This window comes from Vombatus ursinus, unplaced genomic scaffold, assembly GCF_900497805.2.
Source record: "Vombatus ursinus unplaced genomic scaffold, bare-nosed wombat genome assembly UNPS02005204.1, whole genome shotgun sequence".
NCBI lineage: Eukaryota > Metazoa > Chordata > Mammalia > Diprotodontia > Vombatidae > Vombatus > Vombatus ursinus.
In genome coordinates, this window is record NW_020944982.1 from 113,307 (window position 1) to 140,457 (window position 27,151).

A 27,151-nucleotide genomic window follows, 5' to 3' on the forward strand; every position below is an offset into this window, starting at 1 on the left:
ATGAACATTATTACAACTCTGTGGTCTTACCCCATACCCAACAAGTTGAGGGTATGACGAAAAGCTAGAAACCATAAATGTTAGAGTCATATAAAAATAAACTATAAATGTATCCAACTTTATTGGAAAATAACATATAACTATATAAGACAAGAATTATTGTTCAGCCTTTCAAGTTTTGTCCAACTCTTCATGATCCCATGGACTTGCTCATGGGGTTTTCTTGGAAAAGATACTAAGGTGGTTTGCCATTTCCTTCTCCAGGGTGTCCCATTTTCAAAGATAAGGAACTGAAGCAAACAGAGGTTTAGTGACTGGCCTAGAGTCACACAGCTAGTAAGTGTCAGGGACTGGATTTGAACTCAGATCTTCCAGACTCGAGTCCCAGTGCTTTATCCACTACACCACCTATCTGGAAGGATAGTTGTTGTCACAGTGGGTTTGGCTACCCTCAAACAAGGGACTAATTCAAAATGACTATATATTAATAATGGCAAGTCACATGTGCATGCCATTAAAGTATTTTCCTCACAGTAAACCTATGAAAAACATAGTTTTAAGTGTTATCCCAATTCTACAGATGATGAAACTGAGACTCAGAAATTTTAAATCATTTGACTAAATCTAAATTTCCAGTTTATACTCTTAACTCTAAATAGGACTTTCTCTACTGTGCCAAAGAAACCTCTTCACCTTGGAAGCTCATTCTACCTCTGGACTACTTGTTACAACAAAAGTCCCCTCTGTCCCTGGGACCTCTCCTTTGGATGAGTTGATACCTCCCAGAACCTCCATTTTAAGGAAGATGCCTAGGCCAACCATGTCTTCACTCCTCTCCAGTCTTCACTCCTGATTCTCTGGAATTTCTATACCAGTGGTGTCAAACTCAAATAGAAATGAAGCCCACTAAAGCACATAAGGACATCTTCTAGAAAACCACATGTTAACATTATCTATTGTATTGTTTTATTTACTTGTTAAATATTTCTCAATTACATTTTAATCTGGTTTGAGCCAGACTTGGGACTGTTGTGGCTGTATGTAGCTGTCTTTGACCTCTCTGTTCCGTAGCATGCTCTGACACTGGCCACCCTGATTCCTCTCTCCCATTCTCAGCTTCCTTATAGAATATAAGTTCCTGGAGAGGAGGGACTGTTTTGTTTATTAGGGCAGATAGAAGGAATAGATATATAAAAAGCATGCACAGGTGTGAGTTTAATGTGAAGGGATGATATCTAAAAAAAACAAAATTAATGGGTGAGAGAGGAATGTACTGTAAGAAATGGAAAAGGAAATGTAGAGTGGGGTAAATTATCTCTCAGAAAAGAGGCAAGAAAAATTTTTTTACAGTGGAGGTAAAGAGGGGGAAGGTGAGATGGAGTGAGTGAACCTTACCCTCATCAGAATTGGCTCAAAGAGGGAATAACATACACACTCAATTGGGTATAGAAATCTATCTTATCTTATAGGAAAGGAGGGTGAGGGGATAAGAGAAGGGGAGAGTGATGGAAGGGAGGGTAGATTGGGGGAGGGGTACTCAGAAGCAATACACTTTTGAGGAGGGACAGGATAAAAAGAGAGAATAGAGTGAATGGGGGGAGAGTTGAATGGAGGAAAATATAGTTAGCAACAGTAATTGTGGGGGAAAAAAATTTTGAAGCCAGTTTCTCTGATAAAGGCTTTGTTTCTCAAACATATAGAGAACTGATTCAAATTTATAGATAAGAGCAATTCCCCAAGTGATAAGTGATCAAAAGATATGGTCAGTTTTCAGATGAAGTAATCAAAGTTGTCAATAGCCATATAAAAAAATGCTCTCACTATTAATTGGAGAAATGCAAATTAAAACAACTCTGAGGTACTATCTCATACTTATTAGATTGGCTAATAGGTCAGAAAAGGTAAATGACAAATGTTGGAGGAGATGTGTGGAAAATGAAACATTAAGTTGTTGGAGTTGTGAAATGATTCAACCATTCTGTGGAGTAATGTGGAACTATGCCCAAAGGGCTATAAAACCATGCATGCACTTTGACCTAGCAATACCACTACTTGTAGTATACCCCAAAAGAGACCAAAAAAAAAGGAAAAAGATGTATATGTACAAAAATATTTATAGCAGCTCTTTTCTGGAGGCAAAGAATTTGAAATTCAGGGGATGCTCTTCATTTGAGGAATGGCTGAACAAATTGTGGTGTGTGATAGTGGTGGAATGCTATTGTACTTACAAGAAACAATGAGCAAGATGCTCTCAGAAAAACCTGAAAAGACTTTCATGAGCTGTTACAAAGTGAAATGTACTACGTACAAAGTAACAGCAATATTGTAAGGTGATCAGCTGCGAATGACTTAACTCTTCTCAGCAATACAAGGATCCAAGACAACTCTGAAGGACTTAGGATGAAAAAATGTTAGTCCACTAATGGTATCTGAATAGAGATTGAAGCAACTTTTTTTGACTTTATTTTTCTTGAGTATTTTTGTCCATATTTTCTTTCACAACATGACTATTATGGAAATGTTTTTGCATGACTACAGATGTATAACCTATATTGAATCACTTGCCTTTTCTATGAGAGGGGTGAAGGGAGAGAATCTGGAACTCAAAAGTTTCAAAAACAAATGTTAAAAATCGTTTTTACATACAACTGGGGGAAAATTAAAATGCTTTTAAAAAGGTAGGTTTGCAAAGCAAAAAATAAAAATGAATAAATAAAAAGAGAGACCTTGGAGGAAAAAAAAAAAGACAATTTCCAGGGTCTTTAGTGACTTAGCCCCACATCAGGAGACAGATTGTCCAAACTGTGCCTAAACGATTATTCCATTGGTAAGAGACTTAGAGACATTTCCCCACATGCATTTTCTTCATGGAGGCGCTCACCTCGTGCAGGTTTAATCTTTCTAGGGGAGAGTTTTTCTTCCAAAGGCACAGTGTGCTTCTTCCACTGACACAGAAGGTAAAACTTTCTCCCGTTTTAGGGGAGAACAGTTGGCTGTGGCTTTCAAAATTCAGATGAACCAGTTTGGATCTATTTTCTTCATTCAGGTGGCACCTTTCCTTTAACTCAGAACAGATGGAATTTAACCTCCTAGGTAATGACTGAAATTGAACTCAGTGATAAGAGTAGGATAGGGGAGTGGGGGGCAGGGGAAATAGCTGTATCAATAGTGAAGCAACTGGAGCCGAATTTTGAGGTGTTGACCAAAGAACTGGGACAGATTTAGGTGTTTCTCAGGAAACACCAGCAAGCTTCTGTGACTTGGAAGACTCAGGGGTCAATTTTAACATCTAGAGAAATTCAGGGGTAATCTTTGGGAATTCAGCAGGCACAACTGGGCCAAATGCCAGTGATTCAAAGAGCAGAGATGGGCTTCTAAAGGTGAAAGAAATTATCAGAGGTAGACTTCTAAGGCCACCCAGAAACTGTGACTGATTTGTGTTACTTTGTTGTTGTTATTCAGTCCTGTCTGATTCTCTGTGACCCCGTGTGAGGTTTTCTTGGCAAAGATACTGGCATGGTTTGCCATTACCTTCTCCAGCTCATTTAACCAAGGATGTCCATCACCACCTGGAGGACAAGGTTCATGATGGTCCCAATAAGGGCAATTATGAGGTGAGGTATAGTGTACTTTCAATCTCACCATTGAGTAGCAAAAAAAGGACCAAATTCACCAGGAAAGGACAGGCTGAAAAGAGTCATATCAAAGGCTGGATATGCAGTAAGTCAGAAAAAGCAGAACACAGGTGAGATGTACCTTGGTCACAGTAGACCTGGGGCCTGGGATTGAGTCACAGTCAAAATGGAGTCATTTCCCAGCAACAAAGAACAGAGTCAAGGGACAACTAGGTGGCTCAGTGGATAGAGCACTGACCCTGAAGTCAGGAGGACCTGAGTTCAAATCTGGCCTCAGACCAAACACTTGATACTCACTAGCTGTGTGACCCTGGGCAAGTCACTTAACCCCAATTGCCAAAAAAAAAAAAAAAAGAGCAGAGTCAAGCAAGAGATTGGAAAATTAGATGAGTAAAGTCAGAAAGTAAATTTGAACCCTGAAAGAGATTTTAAAATATCTTTCCTGGCATTCTTTTTCCTTATGGAGGTGCCCACAGAGTCCATTGGGACCCTTTAAATCCCATTCTACAAGCAAGTTTTTGAAATACTAGCCTCATCTCTGCTATACTTCAGTCCAAGAAGAAAATAAGGAACCTATTTAGTTGTTTAATTAGGCAGTAGAGATAAGGAACATAGGAATGGGAAGTAGGAAACATGAGTGAGGGACTGGGACAAGGAAATGGAAAAATAACAGGCAGAATCCAGAAAGAAATCAGTGTACTATCAGGAGCACAAGGGCAACATTATACAGGGCTAGAGGGGCTAGAAGAATTGCACAGTCTTACAATTCACTAGGATTGATGACTGTCTCAACTAGGAGCTTGTTCTGTATGTCCTGCTGGGAACAAGAAGTGATCTCAGACTGCAAGTGGAATTCAGCTTAGGAGAATAAAAGAGAACATTTATGCTTGGTAGTTCTGCCTATAAGAGGAAAGGAGTTGTGAGGTTAAAATGACTAGATTGTGTGTAACAGATTTGAGGCCCAGAGGAAGCAGAGAGACCTGTGATTTCATCAGGGTAGGGTAATGTTGTCAAACTCAAATAGAAACTGCATCTTTGCTGGCTGCATATTGACTTAGAAAACCACAAATCAACATTATTTATGTTTTCTTTTATTTTTGTTAAACTTTGCTCAATTACATTTTAATCTGGTTCAGGAAACATTTGGAAGGGGCCACAAGTTTGATGCCTCTGGTAAAGAGGATTCCTCTTGGAGAAACTTCCTCCATTAAATTGGAAATTTGAGTTTAAAAAAAAAGCCACTCCTATCCCCAAAGAGCAATATCAAATGGTCACAAGCTCAAAAAGCATTACAAATCAAGTAAGAAAGACAGAAGAAAAAATAGGGAAAAAATAAAAGCAATCCAAGAAAATTATGGGAAAAAAAGTTAACCAATTGGAAAAAGAAACAAAATCCTAAGGAAGAAAATAACTGCTTGAAAACTAGAATTGGGCAAGAAAAATCAAATGATGTTAAAGACACCAAGATATAATAAAACTGGGGGGAAAAAAAGAGAATCTGAAACATCTCATTAGAAAAAATACCGATTTGGAGAACAGACTGAGGAGACACCATATAAGAATTGTTAGACTACCTGAAAGTTATGATCAAAAAAAGAATCTGGATAAAATATTACAAGAAATTTTTAAGGAAAATTGCCCTGAAGTTCCAGAACAAGAAGGTAAAGCAGAAGCAGAAAAACAGTCTACTTACAGAAATGTCATAGCCAAGTTTCAATACTCTCAGTTAAGGAGAAAATATTACAAGCAACAAGAAGAAAACAATTTAAATACTGGGGAAAGACATTTGGGATTTCACAAGACCTAACAGTTTCTACTCTAAAAGATCATAGGTTTTAGAACATTATATTTCAAAGACTGAAAAAGCTGGGATTGGATCCACAATAACTTACCCAGCAAAGTTGAGTATAATCCTGAATGGGAAAAAGAATGGGCATTTGACAAACTGAAAGACTTTCAAGTATTTGTAAAAAAAAAAAAAAAAAAAAAAAAGGACAGAACTCAATGAAAAATTTAATATAAAAGATCCAGAAGGAAAACCCATAAGGAAAACATTAAAGACTAATTATAAGGTACTCATCAAGCCAAACTGTTTTATACATACATATGTGTGTATCTCTCTATATGTGTGTGTATGTGAGTGTATATGTGAGTATGTATATATGTGTGTATATATATATATATATATATATATATATGAAAATGTTATCAGTACTCTTTAAACTGTCATCATTAAGGTAGTTTAAAAGAAAGTTTGGGGCTGAGTTGTGTATGATGGAGTGATTCTAAAAAACAAAATTGGGTAGGAAATGGTAAAAAGGAGGAATTATATTATCAAAATGGGACATGAAAGGAAAAACTAATACAGAGAAAACAAGTGGGGGTGGAGAGCTGGTAACATTGGAGCCTTACTCTCCTCTGAGTTGAAGAGGAAACTACATGTACATTTAAAAGGGTATAGAAGTCTTCTGAACATGTAGAAAGGTGAAAAACCTGAGGGATAGGTTGGGAGAGGGATTTTTAGAGGGGTATGTATATTCAGATTTTGGAGGGGTGGGTACTATAGGGAGTGGAAGGGTGGGGGGAGAAAATAAAGCAACAGGGATAGGGTAAAAAGAGAGGCTGAGAAAGAAAAGAGTGAGTAAAAATAAGATGGAGGAAAATTCACAAATATCAATTATAAATTTGAATGGGAATGGGATATTTATAGCAGTTCTCTTTGTGGTGGCAAAGAACTGGAAACTGCAGCCATCCCCATCAATTGGGGAATGGCTGAACAAGTTGTGGTGTATGGTTGTGATGGAAAACTACAATGATCTTAGAAAGGCATGGAAAAACTTGAATGAAATGGTGGAGAGCAAAGTGAGCAGAACCAAGAGAACATTGTATACAGTAACAGCAATATTGTTTTGAGAATGTCTTTGAGGTACTAAGTAACTTTGATTACTATAAATACACAAATTAAAAATTAAAAATATGAAGACATTATCTGCATCCAGATGAAAAACTGATAAATAGAAGTCTGTATAGATTATATCTATCTATCTCTATCTGTGTGTGTGTGTGTGTGTGTGTGTGTGTGTGTGTGTGTGTCTAGTGGTAGCCATCTCTAGGGTGGGATGGGGGAAGGGAAGAAAAGAAGTGCAAAAAAGAATATATGCATAGTAACTTTATTATAAATTTAAAAGGAATAGCAAGTTGTATATAATAGATTTCCAGTTTCATGTGCAATCATCTTTTTATTATATTGTGTTGTGAAAATGCTTGTCTTATTCCATAAATCGAAAATAAAATAATTTTTCAAATAAGTAACTTACAGCATTATACAGTTGCCTGAGGCCCTGAAAGGTTACGTGACTGACATACCTCTACATCTAGTACATTAGAGACAAGACTGAAGCCTAGGTGTTCCTGACTCCAGGACTAGTCTTCTATCCAGGATGTCACACTGTATATCAACAACAATTAGCAATGAAACAAAGTACTGAATTAAGGACAGATAATTAAAGGCTACTCAGGTTCTCCTGGACCATTTGCCACATCAATCTCAGTAGTCTCTTACTGCTTAAAGAAGAATGTCATCCTTTTCACTGAGTCCTTAAAAGCTTGTATCACTTGTTTATTCCTTAAAGTATATATAAAAGGTTCTACACTGGGAATAAAAGAAATTGTGAGCATGGCTACCACCTTATTCAAAGTCACTCCATCATTAGTGGACAGTTTGATGTATTGGAAGATGCAGCTGCCATAAGACATAGAGACAACGATGATGTGGGAAGAGCAGGTGGAAAGGGCCTTTGTCCTTTGCTGCATTGATGGGAATCCCAGAATGGTCCTGATGATGTATCCATAGGACGGAAACACTACGAGTAAGGTGATAATGAGTGTAAACACAGCAGTGAAGAGAACCATCTTTTCTATGAGTGTTGTGTCTGAGCACACAATGTCCAGCAGGGGAAATGCATCACAGCCAAAATGGTCAATGACATTGGAGTCACAGAATTCAAACTGGAGAGCGAGGCTAAGCAGTGGAAGTAGGATCATCAGAGCAGTCAGAAAACAACCCAAGAGGAGCTGGTTACAGACTCTGTTGTTCATGATGCTTGTGTAATGCAAGGGTTTGCAGATGGCCACATAGCAGTCATAGGACATAATGGCCAAAAGGAAAAAATCTGTTGCCCCAAAAAGGGTGATAAAAAACATTTGGGTGAAGCAAGCATTTCAGGAAATGGTATTGTCCCCAGTTGACATGCTGTAGAGATATTTAGGAATGTAAGTATTTGTGATTGAGAATTCTAAGAAGGAAAGATTTTGAAGGAAAAAATACATGGGGGTCTTAAGGTGGGGATCCAACAAGGTGAGGGTAATGATGGTGAGATTGCCAATTACACTCAGCATATAGCAGAGAAACAGAAAAATGAAGATCAGGATCTGCAGCTGTGGGTCATCTGTCAGTCTCCTTAGGATGAATAATGTTATCCTTGTGTGGTTTTGCATCTCTGACTTATGACTTCTGGTTGACCTGTATGTAGTAAAGAAAAAATTGAAACAGGACTAGAGGGTGACAAATTAGTAAAATGAGTGAAGAAGAAAAAGGAAGCTATTTGCTCACTTATATTTTTTAATAATTTCAATTTTAGTATTGCTCCTTTAAGTTGTATACCAGGGAAAAGGCAAGGCATTTTTTCCAGAGTCACACAATTTCAGTTTTGGAAGAATGCATACATTTCATGTATTCTGAGGCACACCTGAATAGGAATTTTTTTTTAATTTAGGCAATTGGGATTAAGTGACTTGCCCAGATAGTAATTGTCATGTATTTGGTCTGAGGCTGGATTTGAACTCAGGTCCTCCTGACTTCAGGGCCTGTGCTCTATCCACTGTGCCACCCAGCTGTCCCTCAGGAATTCTTATTAGAGCCTCTCTGACAAGTGTTTACCTACCCTTCTCTTCAGTGGTGAGAATCGAACTGCCTCCTGAGACAGCGCAGTCCACTTCTTGTGACCTAGAGCCATTGAGAAGTAGACAGTCACTCCTTCTTCCCATCAATTAGAGGTACCCCAAAGTGGACTGCTTCTTCAAATATTCTGTTCCAATTTTCCTAGAAGGGGAATCAGGACATGTTGGGGCTGTTATAGAAGAGATTGCTATTTAGACATACATTGAACTGGATGACCTCTGATTTCCCTTCCTACCAGGAGGGAGTCAATTTAATTTGCAGTGTGAACATTTATTTATACCTCAGAAATCTGCAAACACTACAAATCAGGGTTTGGTTTATTGAATTGTTTACTGCCTAGATTGAAGAAAGTGATGAAGAAAATATTATTAATGCAGTTTAAACTTAAAAGTATATCAAGTTGGGGCAGCTAGGTAGCAGAGTGGATACAGCACCAGCCTTGGAGTCAGGAGGACCTCAAATCCAGCCTCAGACACTTGACTCTTACAAGCTGTGTTATCCTGGGGAAGTCACTTAACCCTAATTGCCCCGCCAAAAAAAAAAAGAAGACGAAGAAGAAGTGTATCATTCTCCAGAGATTATTACATGTTTACTGGCATACTCCAGTAACTCTATGATTGAGTATCCATTATAGTTAAATGCTTGGTGGTGTATTTCTCTGATAAGGAGAAAGAGGACTGAGACAGCTTTACCTCATGGAGCATTATTTTTCTGTACTAGATAACGAAACGTGTGGAACTATTCTTATCACTGATGCAGACAGATATACATTTGAGTTTGTTGTATAAAAAAGATGGATCTCTTTTGTACTTTGTAGAATTTGGATAATACGTATGTCTGATTGCAAATAGAAACAAATTCTTTGACCCACATTAGTAAAACAAAACCCTGCTGTCTGAACCCTCTCAGAACCTAGCCCTCATTATGGTTCTTAGGACCAAAGTATGAATGCCATGCTCTTAAGAAAGGCTGTTCTTGGATAAGTGACTCCAGGTTTTGTACTCCTCTGAGGTCATATTCACATGACATTTTCCCTCCTCATTTAGGAATCATTAAGGCTTTCTCATTAATGTTCTAAGGCTATATATAGGAAAGAGGGAAGAAGGAGTGTCAAGGAGAAAGCAGAAAGGACCTGTCTGTTTCCATTGTCCCATGGCCCTCTGGAGTGGACTGTTTTGCTGAATAACATTCTGACCATGTGCTTATCAATTACTCTGTTGGAGTGATTTACTATTTGCTCCTGTGCTGGTGGGTTATCATCAGCTCTATTAAAGCATATGTGCATGTCTCTGATTCTCACATTTTACTAATCCCACATATCAATATTTCTGAAAGCCCTATGATGAAGCATTTCTACTGAAAGCATAATCATTATTAAAAAGTCATTTAAATCTCTCTTTCCAAAACAACTCTGCTTCCTACTCTGAATTCCATGGTTCAGTGAATTTGTGGTTTGGGTTTCTTTGTTTGTTTGTTTGTTTGTTTAATGAGTCTTCCTATCTCACCCAGGCTAAAATCACCACCACCTCTCATGGATTCCCTATTCCAGGGCTGATCAACATGTAGCCTTTGAATCTGCTCTGTTTCCGATCAAGAGAAGCTTTGAACTACTCTGTTTCCATTCTGACCTAGGTGATTTCTCCTCAAGCAGCCTGGTGTCCTCCTTGCTCTTGGGGGCTCATCATACTAGGCCAGACTTAGTGAGGACACCCAATTGACTCTAGCCTCACTTTAGCTCATAACTCATGACATGAGCCTCAAGCAGTCCACTGGCCTCAGCCACCTCCAGCAGCAGAGATTACAGGCAGGTACCATCACACCTGGCATTCTGTGGGTTTTTGACACTTCTGATGCCTAGGCAGATTTATTAGATTGTGCTAAAATTTATCTCTCTGCTATTTCCATCCATTACACTTACTAGAATAAAGACTAATAGCTATCTCGTCTTTGCTAGCACTTTCCTTATCTTATATGAAAACTAAGTATGCTCCAAATTCACCAAGGAAACAAAGACTATGAAAACATGCAAATAACAATAACTGACATTTACATAGGCTCAAATGGCACTTTCCATAAAGTATTTCATTTAATAAATTAAATTTCTTTGCCTTCTGTTTTAGGGCAGAGAAAGTTATTCTGGTGGTTTGTTTCATCAAAGGTTTTGGATGTCTGCTGATAAAACTCAGAATTTTCTTTTTCCAAGAGGTTTTTAAAGTCAGATGCCTCACATTCCAATACTCTGCTTGGGGAACAAGCAAGCCTAGTTGTTCCTCAAAAATTACTAGTTAATTAAATTGCCAGCTATCCAAATATTTTCAAACACTAGAATATGTCCATCTATAATTGTGTTCTACTTGGATTTCATAGTCCCTCCATATGCTGGAAATAAGCTCCTCTCAGGAGACCTCAATTAGTTAAGAAAATGGATTGTACTTGATCATTTTAAAACATTTCCCCCAATGAGCCCTTGAGAGAGTTTTTGCTGAGACAAGAGAAAGAACAATATTGTCTCTCCACTAACAAGTTTGTTGCAAGTTCCCAAATGTGCTTGAGTTATATTGTTAAGTGTTTACAGACAATATCAAAGGTCAGGGACACTGACCTCAGTTTGTGAAATCTCTGATTATTGGAGAGGTCAGGTACTCAACGCTCAGATACGGAATGCCCAACCAATAAAACTTATGGGCTGGCCATAAGTAATCTCCTTTTTGCAATGCCTACCCCCAAGAAATCAAGGGTCCTCTTATTTCCCAGCTCTATCTTCCCAAGCTGGTGTGCCAAACTCCACAGTTCCCTTCTCCATCATCAACATTCCCATTCCCTCAATGTCCTATAACCTGTGCATCTCCACTGAAATCATGTCCGCACCTTCCAATGCTCTGGTAATCCTCTCAGGAGTATTTGAATTGTAAGGGAAGAGCTTTCTGGACTCTTCAATTCCATACTTCCAATAAGGGACATTTGCACCTCACCCTCAACATGCCCAAACCTGAACTCAACATTGATCCTCAATAAACCTGCTCCTCCTCCTGTCAATGGCACCATGATCCTTATTTCAGAACCTCAAAATAATCTTTGACTTCTCTTTCACTTCCTCCAACCCAAGTCAATCATTTGCTCAACCCTCTTGATTCTATCCATATGGCTTCTCCTGTATCCATTCTCTTCTCTTTAGTTACCTCTTAGACTAGGGATTCTTAAGCTTTTTTGTGACATACACCCATCTGAGGCTGGTAAAGCCTATGCAACCTATTAGAATAATGTCTTAAAATAACTAAAGATAATGCTTACTGTCAGTTAGAAAACAAAGATGGAATTTTTCCCATCCAAGTTCACAGATGCACAGATATCTTATGGATCCCAGCTTAAGAACCCTTTCCCCAGAAGAATAATTTTTTCCCCTTGAATTGAAATAGCCCACCAACTGATCTTGTCAAGTCTCTCCCTTTCCTTCCATCCATCATATAACTGCTAAAATAAATCTTTCTAATGCAGTGTTTACCATGATATTTTACTTCTCAAAAATTTTCTGTGTCTCACTACTTCCTACAGCACCAACTACAAATTCCTTGGGCTGCAATTGAAGACCTTCCACAATCTGGGTCCAGCCTGTTTTTCCAAATTGTTTCATATTTGTTCCCTTTCCCCATCTGTGTTCCAGCTAATCTAGGCTTCTAACCATTTCCCAAACTTAGCATACCATTTGCCAACTCCTTTCACTCATAAAGTCATCTGTCTCTTCATGGCTTAAGGCAGGTGTCCTCTCACCTCTTATTTTCCAAGAGGACTTTCACGGAATTTCTTCTTTGACTCCAATACACTCTATCATGTATTGTTAATGCAAAGATTTTTTTTTAAATCTGTATCCACGAGGAACTATTCTATTCTCTATTCTCACACAAGGAACATATGTGTGACAGGAGTTTTTAATCTGGGACCATGAATGTGTGTCTGTGTGTGTTTTTTAAATATTTTGATAACTATTTCAATATCATTAGTTTCCTTTGTTATCCTGTGTATTTTATTTTATGCATTTAAAAACATAATTCTAAGAAGGGATTCATGGGCTGCACCAGACCACCAAAAGAGGACATGATGTAAAAAAGGCTAAGAAAACCTGGTTTATGTCAACTACATCCCCTATGCCATAATGTAAGTTCCTTGTGAGTAGGGATTATCTTTTTTTGAATCTTTGCAACTCCAGCTCCTAAATGCAGAGTACTTCACACAACGTAAGCCCTTAATAAATGTTTGTTGAATTGAATTGAACTTTAGGAAGAATATAGTGTAAGCATGGAAAAGAAGTTTGGGAATTAGAGATCTCCTGTACACTTGATAGAAGGTCATGTAATCCCCATACATAAAAGCTGGCTCCCACAAAGCAACTCTCATCCAAGGGGAAAATGTGAAGATTAGGTGACCAGAAGAAGCAGCACGTCTTATGTATGCTGATTCCCCTCACTGAAAAATCCAGTCATTTTCTAAGTTTGGGATTTGGGAGCAGGGAGAGAGACAGATCTCAATTCCCTGTGCCTAGATATGAGGGAAAGAACAACATATGTTCTATAACCACAGCCCCTACAAGGGAAAACATGATGTGATAAATCATTCTCATACTTACTTTTCTGACTGTCCTTCATTTTCTCAGTTGTCACTTTAACTCTGGTGTGACACAAAGCTTAGAGATGACATGTTAGTGGAGAAGCACATGGGCACTTCTGAGAAAACTTTGTCTTGTGCACCCCACCCTCACACTCACAACCAAGTGCAGGCTTTGCCACAGCTCTCCCATATCTTCAGACATCCAAGATTCCTGAGCCAACTTGCTCTCCCACCCTCCAGCTCTAAAATGATGTCTCATCAAAGAGCCTGTCCATTTCAAAAGTAGGACATGTTTCCATTTGCTCTACATAGCAGAAAGGAGGTCAGGGACTGTAAAGGTAAGGGAACATCAAGACCTGCCTTTGTTTGCATCAAAGACAAGACACATACAATCTGGAAAGGAGACAAGTTTCCCTCTAAATGAAACACTAAGAACCAATGATCTCTGTTTTATTTGTTTAATCTGCAACAGATACTAGGGGATCAACTAGGTAAATAAATAAAAAGGCCCTTGGGGACTCTAGTTTTTAAATCACTAATGAAACCCCTATGTAAATAATTTTAGCAAAAGTCTTTTAAGAAGAAACTGTGGGACCATTCATTACCTGCAGAGTCAGGAAGGTACAATCATAGAATTAACCACATTGTGCAACTGTGACAAGTAGGTATCTGCTACCTGAATGCTCCTTCCCATATTGTCAAAGGAATTTTTATTCTGAGGTCAAGGAGAAGCTGTTGAGTATTCCCCACAGGTGACCAGGTTTGAAAGTAGCTTTTCACTTTAGACACCTAGAGGAAGTTGGGATGAAGCACTGAATTAGACAGGATTAGAAACCCTGGGCCAGGTGTGGAGAATTGCAACTTGAGGACCTTCTAGGTCCTTGAGTGTGACCTTTTCACTGAGTCCAAGCTTTACAGAACTAATCCTTTTATTAAGGGAATTTGTTCTATAAAGTTTGGATTCAGTCAAAGGGTTGCACTTGAAGACCTAGACAGTCACATGTGGCCTTGAGGCCACAAGTTCCTCACCCCTTCCCTGGACATAAAACTGAAGACCTTAGGAACACAAGTGGTATTTTCATAACTACAACCATATAAAAATAGTGACTTCCTACCAAAACAGACAAATATAAAAGGAAAACAACTCCAGTGTTGAATTTATTTACACAGTAACAAATGTGATTTGAATTTCTGAAAACCAGTCAAAATTAGCACTTTTGGCTAGGGATGGGCAGCTAAGTGACTCAGTGGATAAAATGCTGGTCCTGGAGTCAGGAAGACTTACATGCAATGTTTCTTAGCTGTGTGACAAGTTGCTTGACCACTGTTTGCCTCAGTTTACCCGTCATAAAATGAGGATATTATTAGCCTTACCTTCCAGGGTTGTTGTGAGGATCAAATGAGATGAAAATTGTAAAGAGCTTAGCACAGTGCTTGTCACATAGTAACCATTACATAGATGTTAGTTATTATTTATCTAGTATATATATGAAGAACATTGTCAAATCTATAAGAATACAAGTCATTTCCCAATTGATAAATGGTCAAAGGATATGAACAGGCAGTTTTCCCTATGCCAAAGAAATAGGTCTAGTAACCATCCCTAACCCTACTGCAATCTAAAAATGTAAGATGTAGTAGTCATTCACACTCTAGTTCCCTCTAACAAACAGTTCCTCCTTATTCAGGAGAATTTATTCCAGAATAGAATTCACTCTCACTGGTTCTCTGCCTTCTGAAGGATAAAATTATCACTAAGGCAAATCAAGATATAAAGAGACTATTGTGCTCTGAGAAGAAAGAGTGTCCCAGCATACATCCCATCACAGTCATATTGTACTTCTGTACCATATTTGTGACCTGTTTCCTGAATTCGTGATCTATTACTTTTTTTGGCCAGCTGATCTGTGGTACATTCTGATGACAATGTTGCTTCTATTTTTGCCTTCATTTATCTTTATCCAAATGATCTCCATTCTATTTACTTACTTTAATCCTTGAATATCCTCAAATAAATATATCCTCTTAACATATATGCCATTTTCCCCTACCTCTTTCTTTTGAATAAGGTATACCTTTCTGGAGACATATTTCAGTCATTAGTTTCATCCCCCCCATGTCTCAATGACACCTATGAGGTTACAATTAAGCTATTGCATTGAAAAATCTCATTTATCTTTCTTGGAACTCATAATCTTTTTTTTTGTTTTAAACTTAAATGCCAAATGAGAAAAGAAAACAAAAAATATTGCCACATACACATCAGACCATAAGAGATGATGCAATATGAAACAAATTTTCATTTCAAGAAAACCTATATAATAAATACTACACATTGTGTTCAAAGCTGCCCAGCTTTTCTTTGCTTCTTTGTTGGTTTTCTTTTGTTCTCCACTGGGTACTTTTTTCTTATATTTTTTCTTCTTTCCCTTCCCTACACATAGACGCATACATTTCCTTTCTTTCCAACACATATATACATATTCACTCATACGCTAATAAGGACCATACTATCCTCATTTCCTCCTATCTTCTGTTTCTCTGAAGGTGGAAAGCATCTTTCTGCAGAAGTCCAAGTCTTTCCATGTTTTTCTAAATCAACCCGCTCATCATTTCCTACATTACAACAATATTCTAACCCAATCACATCTTATCTAAGAGATTGTCTGTAGAAGTTTTCTTTTCCTAATTTTCTGCATTCCTTCTGTTCTTGGCTACATAACTTTTATTTACACATGAAAATTTTAATTTAAAATAATGAAAATTATCATTTTTACACTTCAACAGTTATCTCATCTTATAATATAGTTTAAGTTCTGATATTACTGAATCTATTTCCTTTACATCTTTTTTCCCTGCTTTCTTTGAAGTTCCTGACATTTTGTTCTTTCAAATTAATTTTGTTATTATTTTTTCTAACTCAGTAAAGTAATTTTTAGCAATTTAATTGGGATGACATTGAAGAAATAGATTAGTTAGGTAAAATTATCATTTTTTTAATTATATTGGCTTTACCTACCCATGAACAATAAATATTACTTCAATTATTTAAATCTGAGTTTATTTGTATGAAAAGCGTTTTATGTTTATGTTCATATAGTTCCTGTGTCTGTTTTGGCAGATATTTTATATTGTCTAAGTATTTTAAATGGTCTAAAATAATAGTGAATAATATTGCTGGAACATAGCACAGTTTCTCTATTTTTCACTCTCAATTAAATCTATTTTAACTTTAACTTTATCTGAGATCATGATTATTATCTCTGCTTCTTTCATTTATGGCCACTACATTCTACTCCTGCCTTTTAGTTTATCTTTCTGCGTATCTCTCTTTTTTTTTCTTTTTGATGAGGCAGTTAGGGGTTAAGTGACTTGGCCAAAGTCACACAGCTAGTAAGGGTCAAGTATCTCAGGTCAGATTTGAGCTCAGGTCCTCCTGACTCCAAGGCCAGAGCTCTATCCACTGCACCACCTAGCTGCCCCTCTCATTTCTATAATGTTTCCTGAAAGTAACATATTGTTGAATTCAAATTTTTAATCTGTTATCTGTTTCCATTCTATAGATAAATTCATCCCATTCACATTCTAAGCTACAATTACTTGCATATTTTTCTCCTTCCTGTTCTTTCTCACTATCCTTCTGATTCTATTTAGCCTATCCCTCCTCACTCCTCTGTTTTACTTTTACCTGCTACCTTGCCCTCCTGTAGCTTAACCTACCCAACCCTCTAAGAGTCCCTCCTTTATCCTCTCCCCCACCCCTATCCCCTTGCCCCTTATTTCTTTCTGAATTTAGAAGACTTTTACACTCTTCTAGACAGATATGTTGTTCCCTTTTAACCCATTCCTAATGAGAATAAGGTTCAAGCACTACCTGCCCTCCTCCTTACTAACTTCTTCTGTATCAATTTTTTTTCCTTTTATGCTTCATTTGTATGAGATAATTACTTCTTTTTTTTATCTCTGCCTACACAGTTTTACTTTTTTTTTAGAATCATCCCATCATACTCACATCATCCTGATGGGGTATGGGCCCAAGCCAAGACCTTTGTCCCTCACCCCAAAAAGAATTGGGGTCCCATTTGTCTATGGGCCCCAGAAAACCCTTAAACATTTTTTGCCTTTCCTTATCTCTTATTCTTATTCCTATCAACTGGCCTTATGGCCTAGACTCCATCTTCCTTTGATACCCTAATGAAGCCTAGTATATTTCCCATCTTTGAGATTATCCAGACCCCATTCAACCTCTTCCTTCCCTATCTTCCAGTTCTTTGTTACCCTCATGGAGCCTAGCCCTCCATTGTCTATTCCCTGATGACCGCATTCAACCTCCTAAATATTACCATTGGGATTCTCCCTAAACTCCTCCCCCAGTCACCCCAGCTTCAGGATCCTCTTTCCAGACTCTTCTCCAAATACCCCAAATTGCTTGGCTGTATATAAGATCCATCCTGGCCCCCATTTAAACACTGAGATTACCTCATGCCCACTCCTCCTTATGGGCATCACTAATTTTCAGCTTCCTTAAGAGTCTGGCCTGTATGGCTCACCTCTAATAAACTTTGTCTTTGGCTGAAAGAAGACTTGGGTCAATTCATTCAGGCAGGACCTGAATGTTGTGATTTTGGAGTCTCAGCAACCCTACCATCTACACCTCAACAATCCTACACTTTTCTTTCTTGGTCTTTTTTCTTGTTATTGTTGTTTGATTTGGTTTTTTGCTTCCAATTTTGTTAATATCTTTCTTGATTTTTTTTAGCATTTCTTTTTTGGTGTCTAATTGAGGAACCTAATTTATTGGTTCTCTAGGTGCATTACAATTTATTACTCTGCACTTTCTGCCTCTTTTTGATGAAAGTATTTAGAGATATAAAATTTGCCCTAAGGACTTCTTTGACAGAAACCCAGAATTTTATGTATGTTGTTTAATTGTTGTCATGTTTAATGAAATTATCAAATGTTTCTAGGATTTGGACCTACCCATTCTTGATTTAAAAAAAAACTGCCATACACATCTGAAAAAAAAAAAAGGTTACACTTTTTAATTGTCATTCATTAATACCCAGAGGTCTATCATGTCTAACTTTTCCAGAATTCTAATCAGAGCCTTAATTTCTTGTGTTTTTGGTTAGATCTAGGTCAGGAAAAAGATAAAAGGAGGTCAACCACTATTAAAATTTAACTTTTTTTTATTGGTAACTCACTTAACTTCTGCTTTATGATTTTAGATACTATGCCATTTGATGCTTCCATATGTACTATTGATATTAATTTTTCATTTATGGTACCTTTCAGTAAAATGAGATTTCTATGTTTATCTCTTTTAATCACATCCATTCTTATAATTGCTTTGCTTGAGATGAAGACTCTTGTCCTTTCTACTTCAACTGAAGCATAAAAGATTTTCTCCATTCCCTGATTTTTTAACTCTGTGTAAATCTGTTGAGATTGAGGGGTCTAGGAGTGCTGGGACCCCAAAATCACAACACATGGGTGCTGTCTGAATGAATTTGACCCAAGCTTGCTTTCAGCCAAAGACAAAGTTTATTAAAGATCTGTCATAATGGCCAGACTCTTAAAAAATCTGAACATTTGTCAGTTATTGGTTAGGTTCTTAAGGAATCTGAACACCTTAATGGAGACAAGATGTACCTTACATACAGAAAGACTGTGGGAGGGATCTAGAAAGGATCTAGTGACTGGGAGGTTGAGAATGGGGTTCTAGATGAGATCAAGGGTGGGAAGTAGCCAGGGGCCATTGGGAGGTAATAGACAATGGAGGGCTGGGATAGGTTAAGGATAACAGAGAATTGGGAGATTGGGCATTGGAGATAATGAAAGGCCAGTTGATAGGATTATAGCCTAAGCAGAATGCTAGAGACCTCCTTGATCAAGTGGGAGAATTCAAGAAGAATCCCTGAGACAAATTCTTTTTGGCCCAAATTCTTTTTGGGGTAAGGGGCAAAGGTCTCGGCTTGGGCCCATACACCATCAAATCTTTATGTTTTAAGTGTGCTTACTACTAAAAAAAAAAACATCATTAGCTTCTACTTTCTAATCTATTCTATCTTTTTAATTTTTTTTATTTTATGAATGAGTTTAGCTGATCTGTATTCACAGTTATGATCATTAACTGTGCATTTTCCTCACCCTATTCTCTTATACTTTTCTTTCTCTTTTTTCTATCCAATACTTTTTATATATTGTATTTATGGTTGTGCTATACTATTTCAGAACTCAATGATGTATCAAACATCTGGACAAATAAAAGAGCAATGCATAAACAAAGACCACATTAAAGCAGGCTGCAGCATATGATCAACAATGACTTGTGGGCAAGGAATAATGTAAAATATAGCATACTGGAAGTGATCAGAGAAGGCAGTGGGGTTGTCATGAAAGGAAAGTAAACAGTCACAAATGGGCAGCCTGAGTACTGCACTGGTACCCATGAAATGTTAAAAGACATGGAGAAAGACCTCCAGTCCACTGGGCAGAATTTCCATGGGGGACTTATGGCATCACATAGACAAGAATCACACAGGATGGTAAAGCATAGATGAATCACAGGCTGCATAGGTGGAAAGAATGTCCCATCAATGAGATTAAAAATCTATTAATGTCTAGGGGTGGTACCATGCAAGGAAACTTGGGAGAGGAAGTCAGAAAAAGGAACAGAAGATCTCAGGGTCCCCAAGAATGTAAAGTGACTGAAAATCCCATGAAAACTTGCTGTCCCTCAGGAAGCCCTCCACAGCTTCTCCTCAGAATTCAAAATTAGATCCCTTAGATGATGTATAAAGGAACAAGAAGATGTCAGGGACTTTGCCACATATTACTGTTTGATAACTCTGACACTATAGATGCACTGTCTCTGTGGACACCAACCCTGTTATCTGGCCACTGGACCCACATGGGTCCAGAGGAGAAAGTGAGGCTGGTGATGATGTATAGCACTCTTTCACTTAAATCCAGTTCTCTTGGATGTCATAGCATCACCTCCCTGATGTTGTAGTTCTCTTGAAGAACCAAGGACAAACAGCAACCTCTATGAGTAGAAAAGGAGAGGCTCACTGGGGACCAAACTTTCAGCTGGGCAACTCAGCTCTCTATTTCTTCTCTCTCCACATAGGGTATCACACCGTTACCTGCCAGATCTCTTCCCAAAGGGAATGTAAATTTTAATCTCTGAAATTTGTTTTTGTTATTTCTCTTAAACACCAGCCTTAACCACAAATCACTTTGGCTTTCATTCATTGGCCAACAATGGGTGACAGGTCAAGTCCTACTTGGTCATTTTTGGGACCTGATTGGCTCAGAATGAATGTAAATAAAAAACATTTCTATTTAGGCCAGAAACCCTGAGGGTCTTCCCCTCCCAGATCTATTTATTTTTAAAAAGAGGCCATTCTTTGCCTCATTTCTTATTAAGCCTTAATGACTGAATGTACACTGCCTCAGTCAGACTGAGACCCATCAAAGACCTTAGCTTAAAAAGGGCAAGATCCCCCACTGCATTCTGGGCCATCTCCAGTTGTCCTGATCCATATCTGGCCACTGCACTCAGATGGCTCCTGAAGAGAAAGTGAGGCTGGTGACTTTGCACAGTCCTCCCTCACTTAAATCCAATTCACTTGCATGTCATGGCATCACCTCCCTGATGTCATAATCCTCTTCTAGAAGGAAGGATAAACAGTAGCAATGGACACCAACAATAACACTGTGTATTTAAATTTTAGGGTTCATGTTGTGGGGGAGAGGGTGTGTTTTTGTCTAATGGTGATTACATGGTAGATTCATTACTTATTTTGAACTTAATCCCCAAGGAACCTTTTGTGTGTGTACTCACTTAATTCCCCAAACCCCTTCTGCAGGCTGAGCAGATAAAATGAGAAGAACTCATCTCCGTGCCCAGACATGTCATACTTTCTCATCAGATACAGAAGCAAGTGCTAATAATGTTACCTTTCTCTTCCAGAAGTCCAGGCTTTTTTTCAGCTTCATGGCAAGATTTCTGACATTTAAAAATGGTACAGGATCACTAATTCATAACCAATTTAGAGATAGTTTTGAGAGAGGTTAGTCCAGGAGCTTTGGGTATCCTGGGAATGGGAATCATGCAAAAAGGTGCCTGTAAAGTGATGATGTCCTCGAGCCCAGAGATCTTTTTGATAAAAATGACTAGAGTCAGGATCTGTGAAGTAAACCTCTACAAAGCATTAGAGATCATCTAATCCAACCTCATTATTTGCAAGTGAGGAACGGAGGTGAAGTGATAGATCTAATATGACACAAGTCATTAGTAATAGCTAGAAGTTTTGAAATTAAGTTGACCTGCCAATCATGCCACCATTCCATCATTTCCCTCCTCTCTATTTGCAGCTTTGAGTCACACCAAGGACTTTCAGGGTTATTCTGGCCATTGATGTCATAAAGCACTATCAGAAATGTAAGTATGGCAACAATTTATTAGGTCATATATCCTCCTTCTTTTGGATCTAGCGTGATCAAATTTATATGGCTATTTCCCTCATACAAAAGATTTCAGTGATATAGTGGGTAGAGCACTGGGCCTGAAGTCAGGAAGACCTTGGACAAATAACTTAACTTCTATCTGCCTCAGGTTCCTCAACTGTGAAAAGAGGATAATAACCCACCTACCTCCTAGGATTGTTGAAAGAACCAAATAAGATCATATTTGTAAAGCACTTAGCACACTGCCTAGCACATAGTAGTTGTGTGGTTTATTTCCTTCCTTTCTACAGAAACACAATGACCAGACCCACATGTTTCTAATTTCCAAATCTTTAGGAATTACTAGGGCTATCTCAGAGAAATATTCAACCATGATTTCTGAGATGTCCCATTTTACATGGAATAGGAAAACTGTTGAATTTAATACTCTCATTAGAGTTGGGTCACAGAGATAGCTGCATTGACAGTGGATTATGCACTTGCTTATTTGATTTGAAAAGTGTTAGAAAAGCTTCTCTTTTTCTCAAAACTTCCTTCAGAAATGCCACTGTGCCACTTACTTCCAAAAATTCCACATTTCCTTCCTATGACACAAATTCCATTCTTAAAAAACACATGCAACCGTGAGTTGACACATCTTTTCAGACATCACAGGTACAGAAAGTAGGTTTCTGCAGAATGAGACTCATGTCACTCACACAAAAAAAAAAAAAGACAGAAGGAATTATACAGAGGACCACATCCAGGACGTATTTGAAACAGTAAAGAGAGAACCTCAGGCATACTGAATGACAAAGGGAACTGGAAGCATAAATAGAAGGGAGAGGGATCCTGGAGAGTCTAACAATATTTCTCAAGGCCAGTCCGCTTACCATCTCAGAGGTTCCTAACTATTCCTTGAAAGAGTGTACTAGAAAAAGATACCAAGAAAAAAATTTCACGTATAGGGGAGTAGACAAGGAAAGGTGAAGTCATATGACAAATATAGGAGGTAGTTTTCAATCAGCCCAGAGTACCAGCAACAACACCAATAATAATAATGACAGCTCACATTTAAGTTTGAAAAGATATATTTTTACCAAAACATCCCTCTGTACTAAGCAATAAAGGTACTGTGACCACGACTTTATAGACAAGGAAATGTGGGTTCTGAGTCACTCATATTATAGAGCCAGTAGATGTCACCTCCAGGATTGGAAACTAGGTCTCTTGACTCAGAGTTCAACTCTCTTGGATATGGCTAAGGAAAAGGGGGAGCAAAGGGCTTTGAGTGAAGATGGATAAAATCGAAAATTTTGACAGAAGACCGTGTTTAAAAGGGCAAAAACATTAATTCTAAAGATATATGGAAAAAAGCAATCCTGATAGAACCTAGAAAAAAGTGGAATATAATGAGGTGGCCATATTTAAGACAAAATTTATGTGAGCTGCTTGCTCCCTCTTTCTTCCTGACTCTTACGACTATTATTTTGTCTCCATTCTCATCTTCAGGCTGAACTTCTCCCTCTCTACTCTCTGTGCAGGTCCATCAGAATTCAAAAGGAGAGGATGAGAAATCACACAGGGATTACATTATTCATTCTACAGGGACTGACAGATGACCCACAGCTACAAGTTTTGCTTTTTATCTTTCTATTTCTCAACTATATATTGAGTTTAATTGGGAACCTGACCATCATCATCCTCACCTTGGTGAATCCCCACCTGAAAACACCCATGTATTTTTTTCTGAGAAACTTCTCCTTCTTAGAAATCTCATTTACTACTGCCTGTATTCCAAGGTATCTCTATACCATGTCAACTGGGGACAATACCATTTCTCGTGATGCTTGCTTTGCCCAAATATTCTTTGTCATCTTTTTAGGGGCAGCAGAGTTCTTTCTTCTGGCCACCATGTCTTATGACCGCTATGTGGCCATTTGCAAACCTCTGCAGTACACAGCTATCATGAACAGCAAAGTCTGTAACCAGCTCCTGCTGAGTTCCTGGCTATCTGGGCTGATGATCATCCTCCCACCACTTAGCCTGGGCCTCCAGTTGGAATTCTGTGACTCTGATGTTATTGATCATTTTGGCTGTGATGCATTTCCCCTGCTGAAGATTGCATGCTCAGACACAGAGTTCATGGAGAGGATGATTTTAATTTTTGCTTTATTGACACTCATCATCACCTTACTCATGGTGGTTTGGTCCTATGCCTACATTATAAGGACAGTTCTCAGATTCCCTTCTGCCCAGCAAAGACAAAAGGCCTTTTCCACCTGTTCCTCCCACATGATTGTTGTCTCCATCACTTACGGAAGCTGCATCTTCATGTATATGAAACCTTCTGCAAAGGAAGGAGTGGCTTTGAACAAGGTGGTGTCAGTACTAACAACATCTGTCACTCCAGTAATGAACCCCTTTATTTACAGTCTGAGGAATAAGCAAGTTGTACAAGCCTTTAAGGATTTAGTTAATAGGAATGTTTTTCTCTCCTAGCAGTAAGAGGCTACTGAGGTCAAGATGCCAAAGGGGAAAGCTTTCCAAGATTTTGCAATTCTTTGCTATTTTCCTTGCTAATCATCCTTTAGCTATGAGCTAGACTGTTTAACTTTCTAGCCTATTTTCCCATTCTGGGAGAAAAGGAGGGAAAGAGGAAAGGAGAGAGAGAGAGAGAAAGAGAGAGAGAGACAGTTTTTTTTTATTTCTCTTTTGTCAGGATCTGCCCTGCTTTTTGACACCTCACTCATCTCTCTCCCCAGGGAAGCTTCTATCTCTACCTGTAGGTTGAGGTGTACCCACCGTCTCAGACTAATTCCTGCCTTGGCAACACACAGCAATAGGAAAGCCCCAATTGACAAAATCATAGAATCCAAAACGTTCCCAGAAAGTTAAAGAAAATTCTTGAAGACTCACGGTGGCTTTATCAGGGATGCTTTGCTTACCAGCTCAGAGAGGGGAGAGGGGAGAGGGGAGGGAGCAAAGGACGAATATAACTTGGAATTCAAAAGTTTTTTTTTTAAATATGCTAAAAAATTGTTTTGAAATGTATTGGGGAAACAAATAAAATATGTTTAAAAATAAAAAATTAAAACATGTAAGAGCTAAGCAATTAAAAAAAAGTCACAGAGCCAGATTACTTTGCACCAAAATAAATTCCTTTCTTATTGCCAGCGCCCACACCAGTTCGAAATATTTCTTGCCTAGAATCTCTCCTTTATGTTTAAATTTCCTTTCCACTATCACTGATCCTATGTTGCCTTATCTTTGCTGACTGATTAATTAACCTCCTAGTCCATTTGCTCTCATGATATCCTAACTCATTTTCATCACCATTTCCCTATCACTATCAGGTTGAAGCATCAGCCTCTCCTCAGAGATCCTGGAACACCTTAATTATAGTTCTCCTATGCATTTATGTATTCTTTTTTGTTCAGATTTGCACTATAATTAGGTGCGTACCTTCCCTCCCTCCATAACAAAATTAGAAGCTCCTGGGACCAGGTTTATTTATATCCACCTGCATGATGACCTGGAACATGTAGCTAAGTCCTTTGTGCATACTAGACATTCAATAAAATGTATTTAAATGGAACTGGTCAATGAGAGAAAATACCGAAGTTATTTTTTGGCAAAGGGGATCAGGAGTAAATGAGATCATAGAATATTTGGACTCTGACCTAGACAAAGACAGAAAAGTGTGTAGGAGCTGACTCTGGCCAAAAACAACTCCAAATTCTGTTCAGACAAGGAATAATAACAAGAAACTTTCATATAGTATTTCAATTTTTGCAAAGTGCTTTCCATAAATCATCTCACTTCATCCTCACATCCACCCTGTGAAGTAGGTATTACTATTGGCCTTATTTTACCAACTAGCCAACTCAAGCTGATGAAGATTAAGTTATTTGCACAACATGAAAGAAAAAAACAATATTTTACCCCCCTTGTAGACACAATTTTAGGCATGCCAAAAAATTGCACCAATTTATCATTATTTTAGACCAGGCATTGATATTCTTAGAAAGAGAAATGACAAACAGATTCTTCTCATGCTCTGAAACATTGCTCTCTAATGCAAGACATTTTGAAGTAATATTTACAGTATTCTTGAAAAGAGGAAATTTCGCCATATAATAAAACATAATTACACAACTCAGAGTAAGGTAAAGGTTGACATTTTAGTTCATCTATCCAGAAAAAAAAAAGTGATTCAATCTTGGAGAACTATTTTTCTAAAAATCCTCAGTCTCTCTAGGTCCACTGCATCCAGGTCATAGGAAAAGAGACTGCTCTTCCAAAGTGAATCATAGCCCTAATCCAGGCAAGGTTGATCAATGAAGAGCCCCTTTCCTCTGTCTTTGCCCAGATGCCTCCCTAATCAATTCATGAGGGAGGCCTCCCTAGGCTAATCTGAGAAATGGGAAGAGGGTCTCATTTTGGAATTAATAGTTAGAAAAAGACTGAGCAGAGTTCTTCTTTCTTATTAGTCCAAAGACTTCAAACAAGGATACTTGTAAAATGTTTCTTAATATTTCTAAAAGTGGATGCAGAGTCCTGAGGTGGGAAGAAAAAATGGAGAATGGGGCTTTATATGCTTCCACTTCAGAGTCACATAGTAAAATTCTAAGGCATAATTTGAAGTTAAGTCTTCCTAATTTAACAAAGCTTAAGGAGTGTTAAGCAACTGGTGATTGAAAATAATGAAGCACCCAGGGGGAAACCAGAGCATCTTCAGTCCCAGGACTAGCACAGTGGTACAACTGGTACAGAGTTCTTGATTAGTAAAATGTGTACTATATACTGTGGAATCCTAAGAGAAATGTGACGACAATTGATACAGAAAACAAAAGCAGATGAGTTGGTCTTTATCTCATCATAATGAGACCTCTGGAGGATGAGGAATCTGTATACTCCTCAAGGATGTTTCCCTTCCCTGGGGAGTGGAAATCTCTGCAGAAAGAAGAGTTATCTTGTTTGTTGAAGGGATCAGGGGCAAGCCCATTGGGTTTTGCATTTTCTGTGGGGTGAAAATCTATCCTTTATTAGATATCTGTTTAGGCTCAATACTTTCATGGCAGAATTGAACAGTCCTTTACTCAGTCTGTAGAAACCAAGAAAGGAACCAAATTCTGAAATTCTTAGTACAAATCCTAGATGGAGAAAAAGAAATGCAAAAGGTCCAGAAAAATTTACTGCTAAATCTATAATAAATGATGAACATTATTACAACTCTGTGGTCTTACCCCATACCCAAAAAGTTGAGAGGATGATGAAAAGCTAGAAATCATAAATGTTAGAATCATATAAAGATAAACTATAAATTTATCCAACTTTATTGGAAAAATGATTTATAACTAAAAACAAGAATTGTTGTTTAGCCTTTCAGTCTTGTCTAACTCTTCATGATCCCATGGACTTCTCCATGAGATTTTCTCGGCAAAGATTCTGGAGTGGTTAGCCATTTCCTTCTCCAGGATGTCCCCATTTTATAGAT

The 27,151-nt window shown here is 38.1% G+C and overlaps 2 protein-coding genes across 2 annotated transcripts; one reads left to right on the plus strand and one right to left on the minus strand.

The window, feature by feature from the left end:
* Window positions 1-7,193: 7,193 nt before the first annotated feature.
* On the minus strand, window positions 7,194-8,135 carry LOC114029903 (olfactory receptor 6C2-like). Its single transcript, XM_027844556.1, is given in 1 exon segment — window positions 7,194-8,135. A coding segment is annotated over 1 exon segment (939 nt). The 5' UTR covers window positions 8,133-8,135.
* A 15,070-nt stretch (window positions 8,136-23,205) lies between these two features.
* LOC114029839 (olfactory receptor 6C2-like) lies at window positions 23,206-24,153 on the plus strand. The gene has a single exon (XM_027844508.1). The coding sequence runs from the start codon at window positions 23,221-23,223 to the stop codon at window positions 24,151-24,153; it is 933 nt and encodes a 310-aa protein (XP_027700309.1). The 5' UTR covers window positions 23,206-23,220.
* Window positions 24,154-27,151: the final 2,998 nt, after the last annotated feature.

Excerpts from the sequence above, each read along its gene's own strand:
- LOC114029839 (XM_027844508.1), top strand. The coding sequence starts at position 23,221 with ATGAGAAATCACACAGGGATTACATTATTCATTCTACAGGGACTGACA.